Source organism: Glandiceps talaboti, chromosome 2 (assembly GCF_964340395.1).
Source record: "Glandiceps talaboti chromosome 2, keGlaTala1.1, whole genome shotgun sequence".
In the NCBI taxonomy this organism is placed as follows: domain Eukaryota; kingdom Metazoa; phylum Hemichordata; class Enteropneusta; family Spengelidae; genus Glandiceps; species Glandiceps talaboti.
This window is the reverse complement of record NC_135550.1, coordinates 8,635,843-8,660,011: the sequence shown is the minus strand read 5'-3', so window position 1 is coordinate 8,660,011 and position 24,169 is coordinate 8,635,843. Positions and strand designations below refer to the sequence as shown.

At 36.2% G+C, this 24,169-nt stretch overlaps 1 protein-coding gene across 1 annotated transcript; it reads right to left on the bottom strand.

Annotated features, from left to right (window-relative positions):
* Nucleotides 1-10,442: 10,442 nt before the first annotated feature.
* On the bottom strand, nucleotides 10,443-21,962 carry LOC144443615 (putative sodium-dependent multivitamin transporter). The gene is made up of 14 exons (XM_078133161.1): nucleotides 21,859-21,962; nucleotides 20,657-20,876; nucleotides 19,609-19,726; nucleotides 19,021-19,088; nucleotides 18,444-18,598; nucleotides 17,873-18,010; nucleotides 17,216-17,301; nucleotides 16,455-16,621; nucleotides 15,950-16,038; nucleotides 15,397-15,533; nucleotides 14,578-14,731; nucleotides 14,017-14,122; nucleotides 12,248-12,393; nucleotides 10,443-10,833 (listed from the first exon to the last, which is right to left on the bottom strand). Exons 1-14 carry the CDS (start codon nucleotides 21,960-21,962, stop codon nucleotides 10,443-10,445), a joined length of 2,079 nt encoding a protein of 692 aa, XP_077989287.1.
* Between the last annotated feature and the right edge of the window lie 2,207 nt (nucleotides 21,963-24,169).

Here is a 24,169-nt window from a genome sequence, read left to right as displayed (position 1 = left end):
CACCTTAGGTTTGGTGTTTTAGTTCATAAATTTCAACTTGAAATGTTGATACAGCCTTGTTAACATTGATAATAAGTTTATTTCTTGAAATGTCTGTTTTGATTATTACTCTGGGGACTATTTTTTACAAATCAGTCTTAAATTGCATGAAAAAAATATCGTCAATATATTTCGTATATATTTAGTAGTCAGGAATCTTTCTCGAATACTATATCATTGCTATCGGTTGTCTGAAGCCAGACTAATAACACTAATGCAGGTCTAAGTAATACATAATAATGACTGTCGACGTGCCGATGAAACACGACGGTGAAACCCGATGGCTGCCGACGTGCCAATGAAACACGATGGTGAAACCCGATGGCTGCCGACGTGCCGGTGAAGCTCGATGGTGAAACCCGACGATGACACTTGGAATATGTAGACAGCTTTGTGTAAATATTGCCATATATACTGGTATGAATATCGTGACGTCAGCGGTTTATCATTATTAATTCCATCTGTTTGTGGAAAGATCTATGATACCGTATCTCTGATGAGAAGCCAGTTGTATCCTGAGATGACCTTTTTGTTACAAAATATATCTTTTGGCAATTTGCTATCTCAACGATAACGATAACGGTACTGATCACCGATAGTCTAGATTGATATTCACTCAAATTGGCATTGGTCCCAATACGATAATCAGGATTTCATCACATTTCATCATGCGTTCGAGTTCTCAACTAGGGATTGATACATTCTAGCTACTTATCCTCGCTTAAATTCCCCAACACGTACCTGAGTGGCATCCACTGTTATCTTTTATCGAATAGTGCCGTAAACCTCCGAAGGGATCAAAACAAATAGTCCTACGATAAGTACATATAACCAATGTGTTCTTTTTATCAAGGTTCTTTCCATCATATTTTTTTCACACATATTTGCACTAATTCGGCATATTTTCAAAATGAAACATTGCCAATCTACACGATATTATTTGAGCATCGTCATCTGTACTTGACTCTGGATGGCTGTCACCTCAGACCACGAAATGTGTGGTCTTAAGTGTCACCAACCATGCTAAGCCTAAAGCCTATAGAAAATGGCATTTAATACCTGTATCTCATCAGTCTTAAAATCAAATAGAACCAATTGCGGAACTGATACTGCAATAGTCACTTTGAATTTGATATTAGTCTATTTTTAATAGGCTTTCATACGTTTACTTTGAAGTATTTCCAATTCATTCATCCGTGCGTACATATGTACATACGCGTGTATGTGTGTGTGTGTGTGTGCACGCACACACACACACACACACATACACACACACACACACACACACACACACACACACACACACACACATTCATGTTCAAGGTAAACCCTATCACAATGTCTTTATTCAGTTTAATTCTCATAATTGATACCAATGTTAAGTTATCAGGATTGAAAGTATGGTCAAAGGTACGACACTTTGTTATGTACCTTCATAATACCGTCTACGTTGTACAACCGCAGCTATCCATGGGGCCAGCATTAATAGTAATACACTGCAAGCCATCTCACTATAAACATAGTTTGTACCATGCAGGTTATAGGTTAATGGGATGATTGTCCCCATGGTTGCTATTGCTTCTTTTATCCTATAATATGAATACTATCTGACACCCCAGATGAATGGGCGATATGGAGCGCCACCTATCATCTTTCATATACCAATCAGCTATGTAATGCTCTGATTAAACATAAACTTTAAACTTTAGTACGGTGTACCGAATCTTTCATTTCATTTCGGTTTGTTTCTCTAAATACAACCACCCTCACTATATATCCAACCTCAGGCTTTGCACTTTGCACATATTTGAAATTAACAACGACATTATGATACAGGTCCACAACGTTTACTTTAGTCGAACAGCTGAATTGTTTGAGAAGGTCCCAAATATACAAATTCATATCCGTGCAGCTTCAACCAGAACGTTGAATAATACTTATGACTTCAAGGTTTTTGAAAGCAGAAAACAAAGTTTACTGACCTGTATACTGACCTGTATGCAAACCGATATATAGTAAAGACTAATCTCCTGTCTATGAATGTATAGTCTGTATACAACCCGATATATAATAAAAACTAATACTTCGCTGTCTATAAATATATAATCTGTATACAACCCGATATATAATAAAAACTATACTTCGCTGTCTATAGATTTATAATCTGTATACAACCCGATATATAATAAAAACTATACTTCTCCGTCTATAAATGTATAGTCTGAATACAACCCGATATAAAAACTATACTTCTCCGTCTATAAATGTATAGTCTGAATACAACCCGATATATAATAAAAACTATACTTCTCCGTCTATAAATGTATAGTCTGATATATAATAAAAACTATACTTCTCCGTCTATGAACGTATAATCTGTATACACCCTGATATATAATAAAAAATATACTTCTCCGTCTATATATAATATTTATATATTCCGATATATAATATACTTCTCCGTCTATATATAATATTTATATATTCCGATATATAATAAAAGCTATACTTCTCCGTCCATGAATGTATAATCTGTATACAGCCCGGTATATAATAAAAACTAATACTTCTCCGTCTATGTATAATCTGTATACACTCCGATATATAATAAAAACTATATTTCTCCGTCAATGTATAATCTGTATAAAATCCGATGTATTATAAAAACTATACTTGTGTCCATGAATGTATAATCTGTATACAACCCGATATATGATAAAAAACTATACTTTTCTGATAAAGTAAAACTATACTTCTGTCTATGAATATATAATCTATACACAACACGCTACTCTACTTCTCTGTCTATGTATTTATAACTCATGGAATTGAACTGAGAAGTAAACACGTACGTATTTACATCGTCCCGATTTCCTTTTTATTTCTTTACGTTACGATTAGTCTCTATTAGGTCTGGGATACACGTATCATCATCTGATAAAAACCAGTGACCCCATTGCTTTGCACGTTCTTCCTTTTTATCGTTTCCAGTGATGTAATTATTCAGAATTACTACAGGGTGAGTTTGGTTCTGAACAGCTGTATCCTTGTACCAAACCCCGCTAACGTAATGTTCGATTGGTAACCATTGCACGTGTACTGGGTGTTTGGTTCAATATTCTTTTCTCCAACGTATTCGACGTAATTAGCCAGTGCTTCTTCGAGTGTTTTCGTCAGTTCATTCCAAACAACCTTTGTCTCTGATGTTGCATTCAGGTAAAGAAAGCCCCCGTTTAATAGTTTCGAAGGTTTCATGTTGGAACACTTATCATGCATCACGATCAAGTCGGTATTACTGTAACGCTGAAAATAGTCGACGGGGTTGCCAAACCATACAGCATCAGCCTCGGTCTTAAAAACCGACATTCCACTTTTCAGGAGTTCATTGACAACTTTAGCTCGGAACAATCCATGTCTGTAGTATTGGGCTTGTCCATGCTTCATAGAATCAGCCGTACCGAACGATTCAAGAACTATGTTTAGTTGTGGATACCAACTTGTTAGTTGCTGATGAGTTTCAATATCATTTACTATGAACAGAGTCGATGAAAGTATTCCAAGACGCTCAACATTACATATCCAACTCTTTGTTATATTGAGAAATCCTAGATTAAGGAATTGAATGTTTACGAACCCATGTCGGTTGTAGATTGATTTAGCTTTCGTAGTTACATTGGTGTAGTTACCAGTATTAACAGTAACTTGTGACGTCACATTCGAGGTGTACATCTTTTTCACATCATCAGCTATCTGTGGTAGTTTACTTGTACGATTTTTCGAGGTCAACTCATGATGAACATCTATCTGTGTCATTTCACTTGCACGGCCAAAAGAAGTCAATTCGTGACTGAACATGACAAATCCACACCCACCCAATAATAAAATAGATATTCCTAATAGTTTATATTTGTAGCTTCTCATTGTGTCCAATTGCAAATGGCGCACGGTTTTTCACAATCTTTGTTATCGTCCAAAAAGGAACTCCTTGTACTACCAGTAACCAACCTAGAAATGAAAGAAATAAAAGACTACACATTTATGTGTGGCAGTCCAGAAGTTAACATATATTTTCTATTTAAGTCACCCTACAAACAACCAATAATCAACGAAAAAATAAATAAATAAGCATAAACGCAAACACAAACACACACACACACACACACACACACACACACATAAACAAACAAACAAACAAACAAACAAACAAACATAAACACACGCATAAGCACAAAAAAATCATAAACACAAACTAAAACTAAAAAAAACACGTTATTTACAAGGGACACCTATCATATCATACTATTGTTCAATATAATCCCACGAAATCAATGTTAGTTTTACGTCATGTATGATTACGCGGACTAATAAAATTCGAGCCGGTAGGCGAGAATTTGTAGTCAATGGAATCATACGAGGAGTATTATGACATAAAACTAACATTGATTTCGTGGAATTATATATTTATCACATAATTAAGTATTTCCACATATTTTCTCTACAATTTTGAATCGAATTTTACGAATACTGCATCGTTTCATCGCACTTTATTCTTCATCGCGTATTAAAAAATGGTGTCCGACGTCTACGCAAATACGTAATCGCGTGACCCTGTTGCGAGGTCAAGCTCACATACACACAGCGTGCTGTGGTTTCTCAACCATAATTATCGATTGTAACCTTGCGATATACATGTAATATCAAATTTAGTTTGTAGAAACCTTTGTCTGAATGCGATTTTTGTTTAGTCATTTTAATCATATTTGATCGGGATGTGTAAGGGAGTGTACGTTTTTAACTTCCGCCCCCCCCCCCCCGAGGAATTTCGGGGGGGGGGGGGGGGGGCATAAATTTTTCTCAGGAAAAAAAGGGGGGCGCTAAACAAAAATTTCACAATTTTTTAGGGGAGGGGGGGGGGGGTCATGGAAAAACCCCACGATTATTTAATGCAACATAAAGCGACCTGCGATTCTGCCACTTCTCAAAGTGACTTGTCCACGAGGATGTGCAATACTTGTTTCATCACAATGAATCAGTACATGAATTTTCTGAGCTATCAGTATCATAATTGTCTCCATCACTGCCTAGAACACGAATTACAGAAGAGTCACTTTCAGTCTCAGAGTCACTACTATATGTTTCACTCATACCCATGATATTAGCTTTAATTCCATTTGCAGTCAGTTTTCTAGATCTAAATTCTGGTGTTCATACTATATGAGTGGGTATTATGTCTAATTTTTCTCTTTTTAATTTTCTCTGTTTTGGTAATTTATGCTCATCGAGATATTTATCCAACTCTTTCACTTTTGCTGTTGTTTTGTTTCATAGATTTTATGAGCAATCAAAACAATGTACACACATACTACTCACAACTCAAGCACTTTTACATATTTACAGCAACTGCTGACCGACATAATTTGCTGCTAGCTATAGTACCCTGATTCACAATCCAGTATGTAAACATCTATTAAGATTTGTATGAGTCAATCACAGGAGTGAGCTTTTTGCCAATATCAAGATTAAAGTCAGTATTATAATAGTGTACATGTACTGAATTGATGCCATTCAGTCAGTTTTTTGCATTCAGTCTGTGATGATATTGTCATTTTTACAAATCAATTATTGTTTACATGTATACATAGTGTTGTGTTATACCTAATTTGTCAGTTGGAGTTTGTTGAAATTTCAGTTGTTGCTTTTTTTTTAAATATATGTACTGTTTCATTAACCTTTGCATTGACCTTTACTCATGAAACTATTGTGGTGTCAACACAGGAATTTAGGACTACTGAGGTGTCAGATGGGGAGCCACTATGTTAAATACATTGTATGTTGCCATTATTACCGCATATATTGTTATTTACAGCTGTATTATGTGATTCATCAGTATGGGGGGGGGGGCATGCAAAAAATACAAGAAATCTTCGGGGGGAGGGGGGAGGTAATTTATATATTTTTTAGTAGAAGGGCCACCCAAAAATACATTTGTTAAAACTGTTAAGTTAAAAATGTACACTCCCTAAGTTCGGAGCTCTGAGCTCGACGGAAAATCGGAAGTAAGCTTTTGCCGTCTGCTACATCGGTAATCTACATGATTTTTATATAGAATAAAAGTTATTAAATAAAAATAAAAGTACCTCTACGTATCAGACTCATGCCACCCAAGGATATATGTAACATAATGAGTGCATTTACATTTTGAAATCACCTAAATTACAATAATTTGATCGTAGCGTATGATGAGCAGGGACACTCAAACAGTTGAAAGAAAAAATAGCTCTGTTCGTAACAGGGGTGATATGACATGGTCTGTTAACCCTCCCCCATGATTCTCCTTTTGTCCCATTTTGTACAACATGACTCTCCCCATGACAATTGCATATACTGAACATTAATCAATATTCCCATTATATGTATACATACAAATTAAATGATTTTGACTGTATTAGAAAGCAATATTTGTACATATAAAGTGACAAATAGTAATATAGAGTTATGACAGTATGAGATTCATATTATGTTGCAGAAATAATTTATATTTATTGTTCTATTTAATGATATTTATTTGTTTATTGTTGATGCAGAGTTTAATTTTGCAACGAAGATGGAGAATGTCAATGTGCAGTACAGATTTGAAAGCTTATACATGTGTTTCTTCAATAAAAGAGTGATAAACTTGGCACCGGTTACTATAGCTGTTAATGATATGTAGGGATTTTAACAACAACATTCGCGAACAGGTTGAGTGATAATGTGAGCTGGTACGCTCAATAAATGCATCGTTTTATTAAACAATTTTCTTACAATATATGTATTTGTACTTTGGCATGTAAAGTAATCGTAAAAATAAATGTTGAGTAATCATCTCACTTTTACATCTCAAAACACCCAAAACAAATTGACAATCATTGAATCTTCAATTTGGTCAAAAACTACAAATTAAATGTGACCCTCCCCCCCCCCAAACATTATAATGCAAAATATGACCCTTCCCCAAGAACAGATTTGCAAAAATGTGACCCCCGACCCCTGATCCCTCCCCTGTAAATACTGAAGGCTCCCTAAGTTGTACACGTTGGCACATTTTCGAACTTTGCTATTTTAAAATACATATATAATAATGTGAACGTTTTCAATTCAGACTTTCAGTAATTGTTTTTCTTTTTATTTAACATTGCAGTAACTAAGGGAGAGATCAGTTTTTACGGCCGGGGGTGGGCCGGTGACTTCTTGTTCGGTTTGTACTTAAAAATAGTGACCCCCTCCCTGCGATTCATCCACAAAACAATCCAATCCCCCATCTGACAAATAAACAAACACGCTGACCCCTCCCCCCCCCCCTTCGACATTTGTTGACAAGAAACATTCCTCTTGTTCATGCAAAAGACACTCTAGATTCTTAAAGCACAATACAGCACACTGCATAGTTAATTTTCCTTGTTACATTTACAGTAATTTTAAGTGTATCTGGTAAATTGCTATCCCAAATCCATTGCTTCACTTGTATAAAGCTCGAACCCTATGAGAAGTATGATTATCTGTTCATGGACATGCAAAATATTCATTGTTTAGTAACCGAATGTTCTAGGATATCTCTTAGATTGGGTGAACTATTACCAGTATAGATTAATTCAGCTAATTATAAAGTACAGTTACTGTATTAGAAATGGAGTTAATATAATTGCAAAACTAGGGCTTTCAGTAAGTTTCAAAGTAGGGAGAGAACTGGAAAAAGTATGGGAGAAGTATTTTTTGAATGCCCCCCCCCCCTACAAGATTTAGCTTAATTACTGAAGATCATTAACTATGCAAATTTCTTGTTAAAACTAAATGCTACATCAACAACCTTCATAGAACAAGTGTGCATTGTTATGGTTGATGTACGTACCAAATTATATTAAATTTGAAGCTTCCATTCTTAATATATCACCTAGTAATCAAACATCGTCATTCATGCAAATTACTCATTAAAACAAACAATTATACCAGCAGGCTTTATTGGATATGTGTGCTTATTATGGTTGATGTATGCACCAAATTTTATGGAATTTGAAGTATGTATTCTTTATATATGGCTTAATTACTGCAAATCATTAATATGCTAATTAATTACTCATTAAAGTAAAAACTATGCCAACTGGCTTTATGAGACATGCATGCTTTGTAATGGTAGGTGTTGTTGCGAAAAGTGTGTATTCTTTAGATACAGTTTAATTACTGAAAGTCATTAATTATGCAAATTACTCATTACAACTATAAGCTACAACAACACACTTTATAGGACATATGCGGTTTGTTATGGTTAATGCCTACCAAATTAACCTATAGCCTATTTACTAAAAACAAACAATTATGCAAATGACTAATTAATTTACCATAATCTAATCACTTCTTTCCATTGCCATATGGAAGGTGTGTAGCAAGTTTCATTAGAATCGGTGCACACACACACACACACACACACACACACACACACACACACACACACACACACACACACACACACACACACACACACATATATACACGGTTAACAGCGTAAATGTGTTCCTTTATCGCGCTCACATTGTAAGCCTCGCTTACTAACATACCATAAACCCATTACAACATGCTCAAAATACAGCCTCGTCAAGGATAATCACTGGTACCGAGAAGTTTGAACACATTTCTCCAGTTCTTATATATCAGTCTAAATTGGTTACCAGTTACTTTAAGGATTCGTTGCAGAATTTTACTGTTGACGTATAAAGCTCTACATGACTTAACTCCGTTATGCATTTTTTTATCTTTTCAAGCCATGCATAGATAGGGTCGCACTCTGCGTTCTGCAAACAAGAATCTGCAGCAACAGCGAGTTACAGACAAATCACCAATGGAGGTCGCTCACTCTAATATGTCACTATGCAACTCTTTGCCGATTGACATTCACCAAGCCTCCAGCCTTCAAAACAAAACTGAAGACTTATTTGTTCACGGTGTGTTTTGGCCATTCAGCGCTAATGACCACAATATTGCTCTAAAGATCGGCTGTAGAAATTGATTGATTGATTGATTGATTGATTGATTGATTGATTGATTGATTGATTGATTGATTGATTGATTGATTGATTGATTGATTGATTGATTGATTGATTGATTGATTGATTGATTCATTGATTCATTGATTGATTGAAGCATTGATTGATCGATCGATCGATCGATGTGTATGTATGTATGTGTGTATGTATGTATGTATGTATGTATGTATGCATGTGTGTGTCTGTCTGTCTCTCGCTGTATGCGTGTGTGTGTGTTTTCTAGTGTAAATAAGCATCAAGGTGTGTACAAACGTAATGGCGAACTAAACCGCGATGTAATAAATTATGATAAGATTTAAATTATATTAAGTAATCGACGACATTCCTGAGTAGCATACACTAACTGTGGTACATAGAAGACCTCAGCCAACAATTATAAAATTATGTATGTATGCTTATTACTTTATTGATCTATTCAAACACAAATTAACATTGACCACAATTGCAGGATTTCGCACGTATACACAGGCAGCTGTCTATAATCACGTGACAGTAATATCAACAGTTGTGTTAACTACAGTCGGGAGTGTCTTTTTGAGGGAAGGTGGAGATGCCAGAAGTAAAAAAAGAAAGAAGACACTTCATACGTGAACCACACAATGCATGCTTTACACGCTATTTTTTATCAAACTTTTCAAGAAATTATTTCTACCGGACCGAATGATATTATAATTTTTTGCATTATTATTTGATTGGTCAGATGAAATAGGTACAAATGAAAATATTACCATTAATTGGTCAGTTGAATTTCGTATTTACATATTATAAATAACAAACCGGTTGAATGTCTATCTGGACGTCTTTTAAACTTTCAATTCAAAAGACTGCAATTGACATTGGAAATAGCATAATGTCATATTAAATCTACAAATTCAAACTCATCGTCACACAGGGTATCAGACATCGAACAAAGAAAACATGAAAATTTGCAATTATAACTTCCATTTAGTCCCTTCATTAATTTGTTCGAATAGTTTAGTTTACTACTATTTAGAATTCTTAACAAAAGTTAATTTCATCAATCAACAGTGCACTAAAATAATAGAGATTTCCAATATTTCGACGACTGACAGCGATCTTTGTGTCACCTTATTAGAAGCCATCGTTTGTTGTTACCTTATTAGGAGCCATTTTTTGTTGTTACCTTATTCGGAGCCATTTTTTGTTGTCTCCTTATTAGGAGCCATCTTTTGTTGTTACCTTATTAGGAGCCATTTTTTGTTGTCTCCTTATTAGGAGCCATCTTTGTTGTTACCGTAATAGGAGTCATCTTTATTACCTTATTAGGTAAGTGTTTAGTACACCGTCACTTGAGGAAAAAAACAACTAATCGTCCTTATCTGTATAGTTTTCGTGTAATTGTGGCTTAATATCAGACACAATTGATAACACATATTCTAGAACCCGGTCTCTATTTTGTCTGTAAGTCTGGTTGATATGTTTGAGCGTTTCTCGTGTTTTCATTTCGATTTCTATGGCATTGACATCTTCATAAGCCATGCACTCATGTTCTAAAGTCTCAAATCTTCCCTTTCTTTCTTTTGAGTACGCAATCACTTCGTCTTTGGCCAGTTTCGGGGCCGATTTCATGTAGGATGACTTGAGCTTTCTAGCTTCGGCGATGGTGTGCTTCGACTTTTCCACGGCTTCTTCCAGCAATTTATCGACTTCGTACTCAGATACAACAACCTTCACTTCGACCAAGTCTTCAGATTTTCTGGATTTGGAATAATAAAGAAAATAGAGATTTAAGTATAGCTGCACCATGATGTGCTAAAAGCAACAGTAGACGAAAAATGTTAAGGCCAATGTTCTGCCCATTTATGCTGGAAGCTAGTACGTTTACCGTTCGTATTACTATATTCTTTATACTGTCTACAGTCTTGGTATAGTATATGCTATATTTATCTAATACCCTGTGGTCGAACTACAAACACTGCTTACACGCTGGCAATGCATCATGATAAAATATATATGAACACATGCTACCTTGAGCCTAGAATAAGATTTTAAAATTGTAATATATAGATTATTCAAGATCCATGGTGTTTTGGGCGTCGATCCCAGCTCATTTATTTCCTGATGGCCTGGTGTGAAAACGTATGCATGTATATTGTGAAGAATTTAGCTCAGATTGACAAAGTGTTTAAACCTGCACTAGATGAAACTGGGGTATTTTCCTTCTTCAAATGACAAAAGATATATTCACTAAAATTGGTCTGTTATTCATGAAAAGACATTGTATCTGTTAAATAGTGGTCAATATTTATGTGTAAGTAGTGTAGTGGCAAGTTAAAATCTTGGGCGAAAGTTTAGTTTTGAATCTGTCACCATGTTCAATCTATCTGTACTAGTTATATATATATATATATATATTCATCGGAAATTGTGGTCGACATTATCCATAAGCTCTGCAGAAGCCGGTTTAAATCGTGATCGCCGTTGAGGGCGCAGACTTTTTGGGTGCGGACCCAACATTCAATTTGATTTTATTCATATATACAGCTACAAAAATACGTTTACCTAAAGGCAATGCAATAATGTTCACGGTGTACGATATTGCGAGTAAGTTATTGTACTTAACAAAACACATTTCTTTAAACGTTCCAGTTACAGCTTTGAGCCTGAAATGTCAGGTTTAAAAATTCTAATATGTCCTCGTTTATAAACAGTTTCAAATCCCTATCTAAAACTCAAAGTTGTAAATATACGAGGTTATCCACACACAGAGATCTTAATTATCAATGAGAAGTAAATTTCAAGAATGAATGACGATGGAGGATTGAACTGTAAGATTAGAGTTTTATGGTTAAATTTTCCTGAGGAGAGGAATCTTATAGCTGCAAATCCCAAGCCTATGAAAATCTTTGTTTCACTTTTCTCGTATTCTTACAAACCCTCCCCATCGAAAATGCTGTCGCTTCTTAAATGCTTTCTGAAGCTCTTGGTGGATTGTATTGATATGAATTTCGTGTGCTTCGTAGATCACAGATTTTCGCTCTCTTATACACATTACATTTGCAAAGTTTTCACCTCTGCCTTCAAAAGGTACATGTAGCTACGTTGACGGTGCCATTGGGGTTTTATTGATTGCTGATTTTCACTAGATTACACGGAAACTTAATGTTTACCTTAAACATATCGCTAGAACCTGCTGATCGAGTTCTGCTGAGAGTTCCTGTTGTTTCGTGGAGCAGCATCGATGAATCACACTGCAGATGATACCCACGATCAGAGTTATACAGAATGTCCACACACCGTACCACATGAATGACATCTGAAATAATACAATGGTTGCAGAATTTGAATGATTTGGAATTTAAGAATTAAAATAAACTCATTCTATTATATGACTATTTACATTTGCTCTTTTGAAGAGCCTTTACCCACAACTGTGCTCACAAGATTTTTAGTAACATTTCTTGATTTTGTTGTATTTGTATTGCTTCTCACTTCATCTGTACTGTCCTTGTATTATAAGCACTTTCCATTATTGAATTATGTGTATAATAATTTTTTTATGTGTATATATTGCTGTGTGTATGTTTATGCGATTGAGTACATTTTTTTTTCAATTTTGAACACTTTACATTATTGAGTTATATATATAGAGGTTTGCATATTTGTGTGTGTGTGTGTGTGTGTGTGAGAGAGAGAGAGAGAGAGAGAGAGAGAGAGAGAGAGAGAGAGAGAGAGAGAGAGAGAGAGAGAGAGAGAGAGAGAGAGAGAGAGAGAGAGAGTGTGTGTGTGTGTGCGTGCCGTGTGTACTTTTGATTCACTTTTCTTCAGCGTACCATTATCGATTTGAAATGTAGAAAAATGTACGGGCCATGGACAAGACTAGTTCCGCTGAACTATTTCCACGGTCCACATTAGATAACAATTGTCTCTTTCTTTTGTATTCATTTCGTATATTTGTATCATATGTTTCTTTGAAAGTGTAGCTTATTTTTGCTATCTGGTAAAATAATTTTCATTCATACTGACCAAATTGTATTATTAGGTATTACTGTTATATTACTGTATTTATATGTATTCTATTGTAGATTCTATATTTAGTCAGTTTGATATTAAAGTAACGGTCGATAGACAATTCTGTACCAATTGTAATGATAGTGTAAGAAGTTATCACTTGCTTACATGAAGAATTATCGTTGGTCAGTGAACCCTATGGTGAGACAATTAATTTTATCACAGAGTAAGGTTCATGTGAGAATGGTATTTTATTACCAAACGTAGTTTTCTCCTACTCTCCACTCCACCCTTCCCCTCCCCGTTTAGAAGTACAGTAGGAAAACCAGTCTGTACTATCAGACAACAACACGTAAAATTGTATATTACACTAGATAGGAAAAGTCTAGATTTTTTTACTGTGAGAGCTTTACGTTTACCTAACTCCTAGATTTCGATTCTTTTGTTCGTTATTGCCATTTCATCATTTTTACTCCTTCTCTACTGATACTATTTTAAAAGACTGGAATGACTTCTTATAAAACTTTACCATGACAGGGAATATAGTTTGCTAAGTGTAGATTTGACAATTTAGAGTACACTTTACCATGGAAGGCTGATAGGCCACAAAGTTCTCCTTATCATATTCACAACCACATAAAGGTGGCTAAAGGATGGCATGTTCTCATCTGAATGCTTCATTCATTGGAAGGCCTTTTATCATAGGAATGCCTCTTTTCATAGGTCTCTTTCATAGACAGGCCTCCTTTCATGAGAATGCCTTTCTTTAAAGGAATACATGTTTTCATCTATATAGCAAGATATCTTTTCGTAAGAAAGCCTTTCTTCGTAGTAATGCCTTTTCAAACATACAGCTTGTAGATACTCTTTCGTATACACACGATAACCACTTTGTATATGCACTATCGTTGATATGAATTTTACATACCGAGTAGATAATTAAACCTTCGTCAAGACGGCCAGCATACCACTGAGCACCAAATGCTACCCAGAGTCCCATACCGAGTCCGACGAATACACCACATAGAACTCCTCTGTGAAATGAAATAGATACCGATTTTAATCGTACGACTGTAACTCGTGTTTGTATAAAGACATTTTAATACCACAATCCGGTGTAAATACCAGATTCTTTGTAAATTCGTTACTACTTTAAAGTATAAATGTTAAAATACTGATATGGTTCACTTGAAAATGTATGTTGTATCGGAACTTTAGATGACCAGTAGATTCAGGTGAAGAACTTTGGCCAAAAATATCACGGTGTCTAGGAATAAACAAACCAGATAGTAAAGAACGTTGAATAAACAGAAAGAAACTTGAAAAGAAAACTGCAAGGTTACGATGACGTTCGAAGTACACAACAGTGACTTGAAAAGAAGACAGTGTGAAGTGGAAAATACAAACAAAAAGAAGGAAGGGAGAGAGGAAGGAAGGAAGGACGGACGGACGGACGGACGGAGAGAGGGAAATAAATCAAGCGACTTACCCTTGAGTGGCTTTACTGCACAACATGCCCATGGTGATGGCTGCCAGCAATGGTCCACCAAACACTCCAAGGATAATATTACTGCTTTCTAGCATCGACTCCATACTTCCCATGGCGAAAGCAAATCCAATGGCGACAAAGCCAAAACCGATCACTGCAAAGTATACAAAAATCACAGTCAGTCAGTGAGTTACTCAGTCAGTCAGTAGCACGCATTTGATTTTATCTTGTATTCTTGACTTTCAAAAAAACATTATCACGTGCATCAGATCAAACAAACAAACTCTTCTTTTTGATAAAATGCATTAAAGTTTCATTGGACCGTAGGCGTGAATAAACGATTGTATTCGTCAACATCTGTGAAGTCTTTCTATTTCCAGCTGTGTAAGTTGCACGTTCTTGGTGATGGGTAGATTTGTAAAACCCTGGTATTATACATACCACGAAGCTGATTTTCCAAAATGTCAGCAATAAGTGACTCAAAATACGTCTGTAACAACCTATATGTAAATGGTGATGATTTACCTTCGCTTCGCATCTCCCCCCCCCCTCCCCTTAGTGTGGAGACAAAACTAACCGTGATATTGCTATGTTTAAATCCAATACCAAAACTCTTTCAATAAAGTGTAGTATGAAATGAATGGAATTTGTGTTGACGCTTATCAATTTGTGTACGTAATGACGTTACTCAACAAATTGTATACGTTCTCACCAAATTTGTGTACGTAATCATAATGACGTTCTCACCAAATTTGTGTACGTAATCATAATGACGTACTCACCAAATTTGTGCACGTAATCATAAAATGACATACTCACCAAATATTTGAGACAGTAAGTAATCTACTAAATCATTATGACGAGTTTCACGCCCTCTTCTCCTCCATTCTCTGAAAGGTCTGACGTAATCTTCAAGACAAATGGCTGCCATGGCGTTCAGAGCCGATGACACCAAACTACGGGGTTAAAATAGAAGGGAGGTGTGAGGTGGGAGTAATATTCTATCGCTTTGGGTGTTGTCACTGGCGGAGCTGAACATGCATAGTGTAAATCGCTACCACTAGTAATATATCAGGCCACTATGACAGCACAAGTTCACTAATAGTGGTCTATATAAAAGTAATCCCGGAGATATTTCGGTTTGAAAAGCTGTGGATTCCGATTCGAAGTTCTCTTATCTCTTGGGATGACGATACATGTAGTTTGAATTTCATCACAACTGATCAGAAAAGACCTCAATCAATAGAAGGGTGATATTACTGTGGACATTTGCGTTCTGTAGTTTTATAACTTGCCCTATGAAAATGGCAGAAAACTATACTTTGCAATGAAGACAAATCTAGTATTTATAAATCCCATGAAATATTTTTACCTCATTGTTCCTGCTAATACTGCTGAGAAGAAGAGGCCTTGAAAGCCTGGCATGTAACTGAAATTATCTCGAATGAAATAGATCAACACCTGGAAGAAACGTACAACAGATATCAATTGTTATTATGACAAAGTGTTTAATATGTTAGTGAAAATACAAAGTCGTCTTAAAAGGGAACAAGGGAGAGGCTAATTTATATTAGATACGTTTCTTTTTTCCCTGGGTACTTAGAAAAATCATTTCATTAAATCTGCATCGTGCGACCTCTCTATAATAGAGTTATAGAAATTGACATAGCTGGCTTAGAAGATGCCTGCTGTTGGATATTCTGGGAAATAACCACTGTTAGGAGCTTCTTTTGTTCTCACCGCTGGCCTTGGCATTATTGTTCGGCCATTGTTGCAAGAATGATAAATAACATTGGTTTCATTTCACCATTTTCATGAACGTGTCTAAATCATTCTTATGATACCATGCGATCGTGACATCGAACAGGTAATCATACCTCATCAGATGATAGGTAGTCTGGCCCTTGACGTGGAGTAGGAGCAATGGTACTTGCTGGTGTTGCATGTGTCGTCTTGTCAGTGTTTGATAGTGATGATGGCTCAGGATTCACCAATGATTCGGCCGGAGTAATGACCACCTCAGCAATCCTATAAACGTCTTCGCCTTTATTGTTAAGTAAGATACACTTTTAATATATATTATTTAGTAAATGTATTTTAAGTGACCACAATTTTTTTTTAAATTTCATTTTAGCATCCAAGGTAAAATATAAAGTAAGTAAATATTTGTAGAAGATTCTGAAATAATTCAAGCGAACTGACTTTCTAACACCATTGTTGTGGTCAACTTAATCACAGGGGAGGGTCTGGCGTTTTTCAAAAGTCCATACAGTGCGTGAGAAAAATTATATATTTTGACCTGGCACAATAATTACTTGCCCTATCCCTCCTCTTTCATTGGAAAATCTGTGAACAAAAATATAGTTTCACAACAAATACTGACCCTCCACAAACACTTGCATGAAAAATTGTGACTTCCAAAATGACCCACTGAAAGAAAGCCCCCCCCCCCCCACCTGTAATTGGTGTCGTCCGCCGGCCTAAGCGCATGACGACACACTAGCGAACGACATTGTGCTTGATGTCCAAATCTCTGGATTATGGTCAAATATCAATGACCAATATACGATACGCTACCAATTGTACACAAGTTTATCCTGAAGTTGCTAAAACCCAACAAAATTCCAATATTTCTTACCATGATAATAAGCAAAGAGAACTGCTCCAAGCGAATAAAGAATGGGCTGCACAATACACTGGAGAGGAAGATTTAACCAAACAGCTCTGTAATAAGATAAGGGGTAGATTTCAAAAGTATAAGTTCTGGATGCTGGACTTTGAAGTAATGGCCCCATACATTAAATTTCAAATTAATGTGACCAGACATGTATAAAACAATGAATAATATCACCTGGTACCAGCTACAGTGGTTTGATCAGAGATCACGTGTATTTCTAAGTCTGTCATTTTGACAGTGGAAGTCAGATAAACAATCTCATCATCTCTGGCTGAATACCCATAGTTCATTGTCTTTTCACATTAGATTACTGAATTGTGAGTGACTACCGATTCAGATTCGAAAAATCTGCAATTTGAGCAAAGTTCCTTGGCAATGAAATTAAACTATTTAGAAAGAATAGAATTCGATATCGTCACTTTCATATAATGTTACTTCTTAACCCACCTCACTCATGTGCATTGTCAACGAGCGACAATATTCAGTTTTGACGTGTGTGTTTTTTTTTTCAGATACAGCGTTAGGTCGGGGAGAATCGCCATAATCGTGGTTTGATAAATGTGTGCACTCCTGTTAAATACATATAACTAATAAAACAGCCATATTAACGCAACTCACGTTTTGGTTTCCCTGGTGGATCTAGTTGACAGGACTCTCTGTAGCATGATCTGGGTGACAAGGAGTGAGAGAAAATTCAGACCACCGCCGAAGAAAGAGTTCAAGAAGGTAACCCTTTCTGATGGATCCATAGGGGTACTGTAATGAAAATTTATAGAATATTTATCAACACAAACTGTTTTGACCCTTTTTTTGCTATAGCGTAATTAGTTAGAGGTAAAACAAAATTTTTAAGAAGACAATCTTAGAATGACTATCGAAACTCTATTGAATTCGAAACAAAAAACCTGCAAATTTGTCCACACCCACTTAATTAACACCATTTACAGGAGCTGAAGAAGTTATACATAAATATGTCGTTGACTTTGATTATCTTAATTAACATCATAGTCGAAGGAAACTCTTATTGAAACTGTTACCACAATGTAAATTATGACCACTGAAAACTTTAGCACTAATTCAGTGTTTCAAAATCAATCTGAACGGTAACAAAGAGGTACAGAAAATATCATTTTTTCAATGATTTTTATGCGAAAAATCTTGGCACTGGATTTGTTTAGATGTGACTTACTGCATGACATCGAGTCTGTCTGCAACATCGTTTATTTCCCATACATAGGCTGATCCACCGGCTTTGATAGTTCCAATGATAACGACGATCAAAAGCGTTGCTAAGATGACGAAAAAGAAGACAAAATCTGTCCATACCAACGTTACTATACCACCCTAGTAAGAAGAAAAAAGGTGCGACATAATATTATGGTTTGCTACAAAATGTTTACAAATGTGACATTGGATTTCAAAATAAATGATATGGCATTCTGGGTTGCAATATCTGTTTTTAAAAAATCTCATAATTAACACATCAAACATTGAAACTAACACTTTCAAAATTTATTGTTTTTCATAGCAGTAAGAGTTTATAAGAACATCAAAGTGTTCGTTCGTAGAAATTTAAGACATTGTGTAGGGGCCATGGATGTGACGATTTCGCTGAACTAATTCCATGGTCCTCACCAGAGAACTGGTGAAATAAATCAATTTCATTCAGTGTGTACAGGAAATATGTACTGTCACCGTCCCTTCATAGCAAGTAACTCATTGACGTTCTCGTGATAACCTACGTGATTCTACGTGACTTCACTTACCAACGAAGTATAGAACATGCAAACAATTCCTACGGTAAACACATACTGCCACGCTTCTTGACCGTAGACTACGATGGGAGAAAGAAAACACGAGAATACATTTGAAAGGTGGTCACACATAATACATACTAGTAAACAGAAACACACCAGGATACAACCGAAAACATTGTTCAAAAAAAATATATACCAGAGTTTGTGTTTTTGTTCCTTTCTCATAATGAACCAAACTATGAATGTTGCTTGTTCAAACTTGGTAATTGCAATATGACAAAAGATTATTTTAGAAGAGAGATAATATGCGGACATGTTTAAGGATTAGTTTTAACATGTCAGAACACGTGAATCACAGAAATAACTTATCCATGATTCACACTTTTAAAACAAAAATGGCAATTCGAACACAAACTACACGTAATATATAACACTTTATAGATGTTTTGAAATCTATGCAATAAAAAAATACATCTAGAGTTATCAAAATCAAAAATAAACCCTCAAACGAAGCATTTGCCTTTGTTTTTTAATTCTTCATGTCATAGTGAGTATTTAATTTTTATCATTCAGTCAATTCGTACTACATAATCATACCTGCTTCAAAAGCTTTAGCTGGTCCCATCATTGCCACGCCAATGTACGATAAACTTAAGATGAAAAATAGAATGGAGAATATCACCCGACTCTTGCTGGTAAATCTCAGACCCATGTACTGTAAATAACGATAGCAAACAAGATGTTACATACGTTTCACCATTGATGAGCTCGAGGTCATTGGTGGTCAATCCGACTAAAAAAATGTTGTTAGTAAATACAGCTCGATTTCTTTAGTTACCTCTATTTCCTTCGTTTATTGTCATTTCTTTTCGATTTTGTTGTTCAAGGAGTGAAAAGAATGTGCTCACTTCAAAAAAGGCAAAATGAAAAACAAACGACACTAAACGAAGGAAATAGAGGTAAATGAAGAAATCGAGCCATATTCACCACATTAGATTTTAATCAGATTGGGTTATTGTATAGAAGCTCAGCCCACATGTGTTATTGATGTAAGGAGAACGTCCTCCTAGAGGAGCTGCTGGGGGTGAAATATCAATTGAAGGGGGTAAGAAAAATTGTTTATACACCAACAAAATCTTGACAAACGTAAACTATGAAGGGGCAGTGGATCCCTCTGGTGGAAAGTTACTAGGGGCGAAAAATCTACATCCAAAAAATAACCTTTAACTTTCAGCATGACGACACATATTGGTAACATCTGCACTTAGTCCACGACATGACTTTAAACTCTGGTACTTAATCATTATATATAATTACCTCTCAGACAGTATGAGAAATCAAAACTTGTTGTACAGTTTGAATATTCAAAAAGCCAAACAAATGAAATACAACATAACAAAAGTCAAATATATCATATTTCCGTTGAAGATATTAGTTTCAAACTTGATATTTATTCTTCTGGCTTTCCGTCGTTCAGATTTGTTGTTGTATATGTGAGTAACTGTCGCATGATTGGATACACCCTTTCATTGTTGATAGACAAAAATTGAAGTTAATCCAGTACAAGTCTGTCAGATTACCTTTGGCGTGGCGTGGTTTTAGATATTAAGTAAATTGTTTAGAATTTTAACCTGTCTATGCTTACCTTATAAGTGCTGGTAATTCGGAGCCCTCGATAGACTGGAGCGAACAGGCACGCCGCAGCCGGATACACCCAGAACATGGACAAGAAAAAGGCCGCAAATCCCATGCCATATTCGTAGACTTCCCCGGGATATCCCAGAATTACAATGGCTGATGTACATGATACAAACAGGGAAAGGGCAACTGGCATCGGCCTTAGTGATCTATTCCCAAGGAAATATCTGTTGGGAAAAATACAGAAAATTGTGTTTAGAAGAAAACAAATACGAATACGTATTGCTACGATAATCAGACGAAAGAAAATGTAAATATATATATAAACCTTGTTTTTTATTTAACAAATAAAAGACAAATGACATAACCCCCACCCCCACCCCGTTATCTAAATGGTACGGTGATGCTAGATAGAGTCAATGCTAACATGGTCAATCTCAATTTTCGGTATGTGGGTTCTAAAGGGGTATATAATTCAATCACTATATCGTCTTTGTCTTATCGGTAAGTAACAGTTGATTTCTTTGTAGTTAAGTATTTTATCCTCTGTTCATCGGTCAGTTTATATTACAAAGTTGTGATCTAGTATTGTCATGGCATTGTTTATATTACAAAGTTGTCATCTAGTATTGTCATGGCATTGTTTATATTACAAGTTGTCATCTAGTATTGTCATGGCACTGTTTATATTACAAAGTTGTCATCTAGTATTGTCATGGCATTGTTTATATTACAAAGTTGTCATCTAGTATTGTCATGGCATTGTTTATATTACAAAGTTGGGATCTAGTATTGTCATGGCATTGTTTATATTACAAAGTTGTCATCTAGTATTATCATGGCATTGCTTTTAAATAAGTAGAATGTTTGGATAAATCGAACAACGTTTGGTGTCTGATGACACCATTAGTAACAACGGGAAGATGATAATAATAATCACCATCACCATCACCACTATCATCATCATCACCATCACCACCACTACTATCACCACCATCACCACTACCACCACTATCATCATCACCACCACTACTACTATCACCAATACTACTACTACTACCACCACCACCATCATCATCATCACCACCACTGCTACCACCACCATCATCACCACCATCATCATCATCATCATCGTCATCACTACCACCACTAACACCCTTACCGTCACCACCACTACCATATGAAGGGGGTGCAACACATTTCACTTACTGCAGGGGTGTTTTCTGTCTTTTTCGTATGAAGGCATGAAAAATACTATGAAAAGCAACAAATAGTAGAACTAAAATAAATACGGTGTAGTCGACGAAATTCATGATTATTGTTCTTCTCTTAACATCTTCACACTTGAAACAAACAGGGATTCAGGTTCTTCCTGAAATGAAAAAGAAAAGAAAAGAAAATACAGTCAAACAAGTTATGACAGCTTTGGAAATCACACTAGAAAACCCTTCACATTAGGCAGACGTGGATAGAAACAACTGAACTAGATTAGACTGTAAGAGACATTGCAATGCAGATTACATGATGACATAAGTATGATTTTGTGTTTATGTTCCTTCTTCAGAACGCAGTGACAGCAGTAGTAAACCCCCACCCCCACCTCACTGTATTTCTGCGCACATGTTTATTAGATATCTGTTGGTGATTTCGGCCCGCATATTCATTCACCCCAAGTGTCTACGTACAGCAAATTTAATTTTTACAGTGATTGGTGATACAGTTTTTGAGTAATGTATGCTCCCCTGGAGGTCGAGGAAGACTAAAGGGCCGTTGTGCCATTCTGATCCGAGCCAGGGGTAATAATTGTAAAGCGCTTTGAGCACGGAGTGGGAAAGCGCTATATAAGAAACCAACATTATTATAACATTATTAACAAAACGGTGGCGTTGTTCACATTATTCAGACTATCGCATCACCCAGGTGATAGGTCAACAACTTGTTGATTTGAAGGTTACTGTCAACCCAAAATAAAACATACATTTGGAAAACCACGTGGTAACATTCTAATTAGATATGACGTCAGCATAATTACTAGTCGCGATAAGTAATCATTACAGCAAAACTCGCAGACTGGTTTGTTTTCTCAATCCCCGCTATTGACAATGTTTTCATGGTTTCGTATATCCACAACTCACAAGCCATTCTCTCAAACCAGAGCTGATATATTTCTTCAGCGACATCTTGTCTAGCGTCTTGAACAGTGCCGTAATGGAGGCTGTGGTTTACGCCAATGACAACAAGCATGTCTAGGTTTTGTCGAAAACTAGCTTACCAAGGGAATTACAAATAAGTGATTGGCTTGGCTCAGGAAATAGAAATATGGGGTCGTGAACGTTTAGAATCACCTTTTAATTTCGTTACCCAAGTTTGTTAAACTCCTAGTCAAGATTTATTATAAATGTTAACCCGAAAGATTAGTTAACGACAATTCTACTGAATAATATTTGTAAACATGTACAGGGAGTCCATTCCTCGTTGACTCTTGCGGTCACAGACTATACAGCTTTAGTAGTTTATGTACGTACGCCGGATAACTTGCTATCTCCCTGGCGTGTCCCTTCACACAGTAACCTTCGGTACGTATAGGTGTCCCCGCAACATAGAAATGCCTCGTTTGTTCACTGATAAGGGTGGATATAGTAGAATAATCAATAAATTTGTTGAACCTCGAGTGATTAGTGCTGGTGGTGGTGTACGCCTACTCAGGTAACTTAGTGTAAACGTGTGATAAAATCACCTGATTTACAAGGTCTAAGAGGTTTTATTATATTTTCTTCCTTTTGCCCATTTATTGAAACTCTCCCAACCCGCCCACCCACCCACCCGCCCATCTTCACACCATGCTATTGGTGAAGGCAACGGGCAAATTTGTAGTTTTCATTAATTATAAAATTTATTTATTTTATAGATAGAATTGCCCCAAAAATAATTGTGGAGAGAGTGTTTAATTTTATCTGTTCTTATGTGCCTTACCACTGGTGGTAAAGGATAGCCAGCCTCCCTCCCTCCCACTGTACTGGTTTTCAACCTGCCCGTCAGTCCACCCAATATTGTGAATATTGTGATTTCCCCACTTCCCACGTTTGTGCTTTCCACTATCAACATTCCTTTTGACGTACAGAATGTGCGCACTCCGTCCTCCCCCCCCCACACACACACACACAATTCCATTTTCCCCTCCCACTATATCAAAATCAGGACTTCCCTGTCGCAATTCTTCCTCGTTTGCTTCCCTCCCGCTACCAATCGAAAAATAAATTGCCCGCCCACTGAAAATTTGCATGAGAACAGTTTTTTGCAAGAACAGCTTCGTTGAGTGCACCTGATGTTATTCTATACATATATCTTAACGCGGTTAGATTCTCGTGTATGCTCTCCATGACGAATGACTAACAAATGGTGGGATGGTGATGATGATGATGATGATGATGATGATGATGATGGTGATGGTGGTGGTGGTGGTGGTGGTGGTGGTGGTGGTGGTGGTGGTGGCGGTGATGGTGGCGGTGATGATGATGAT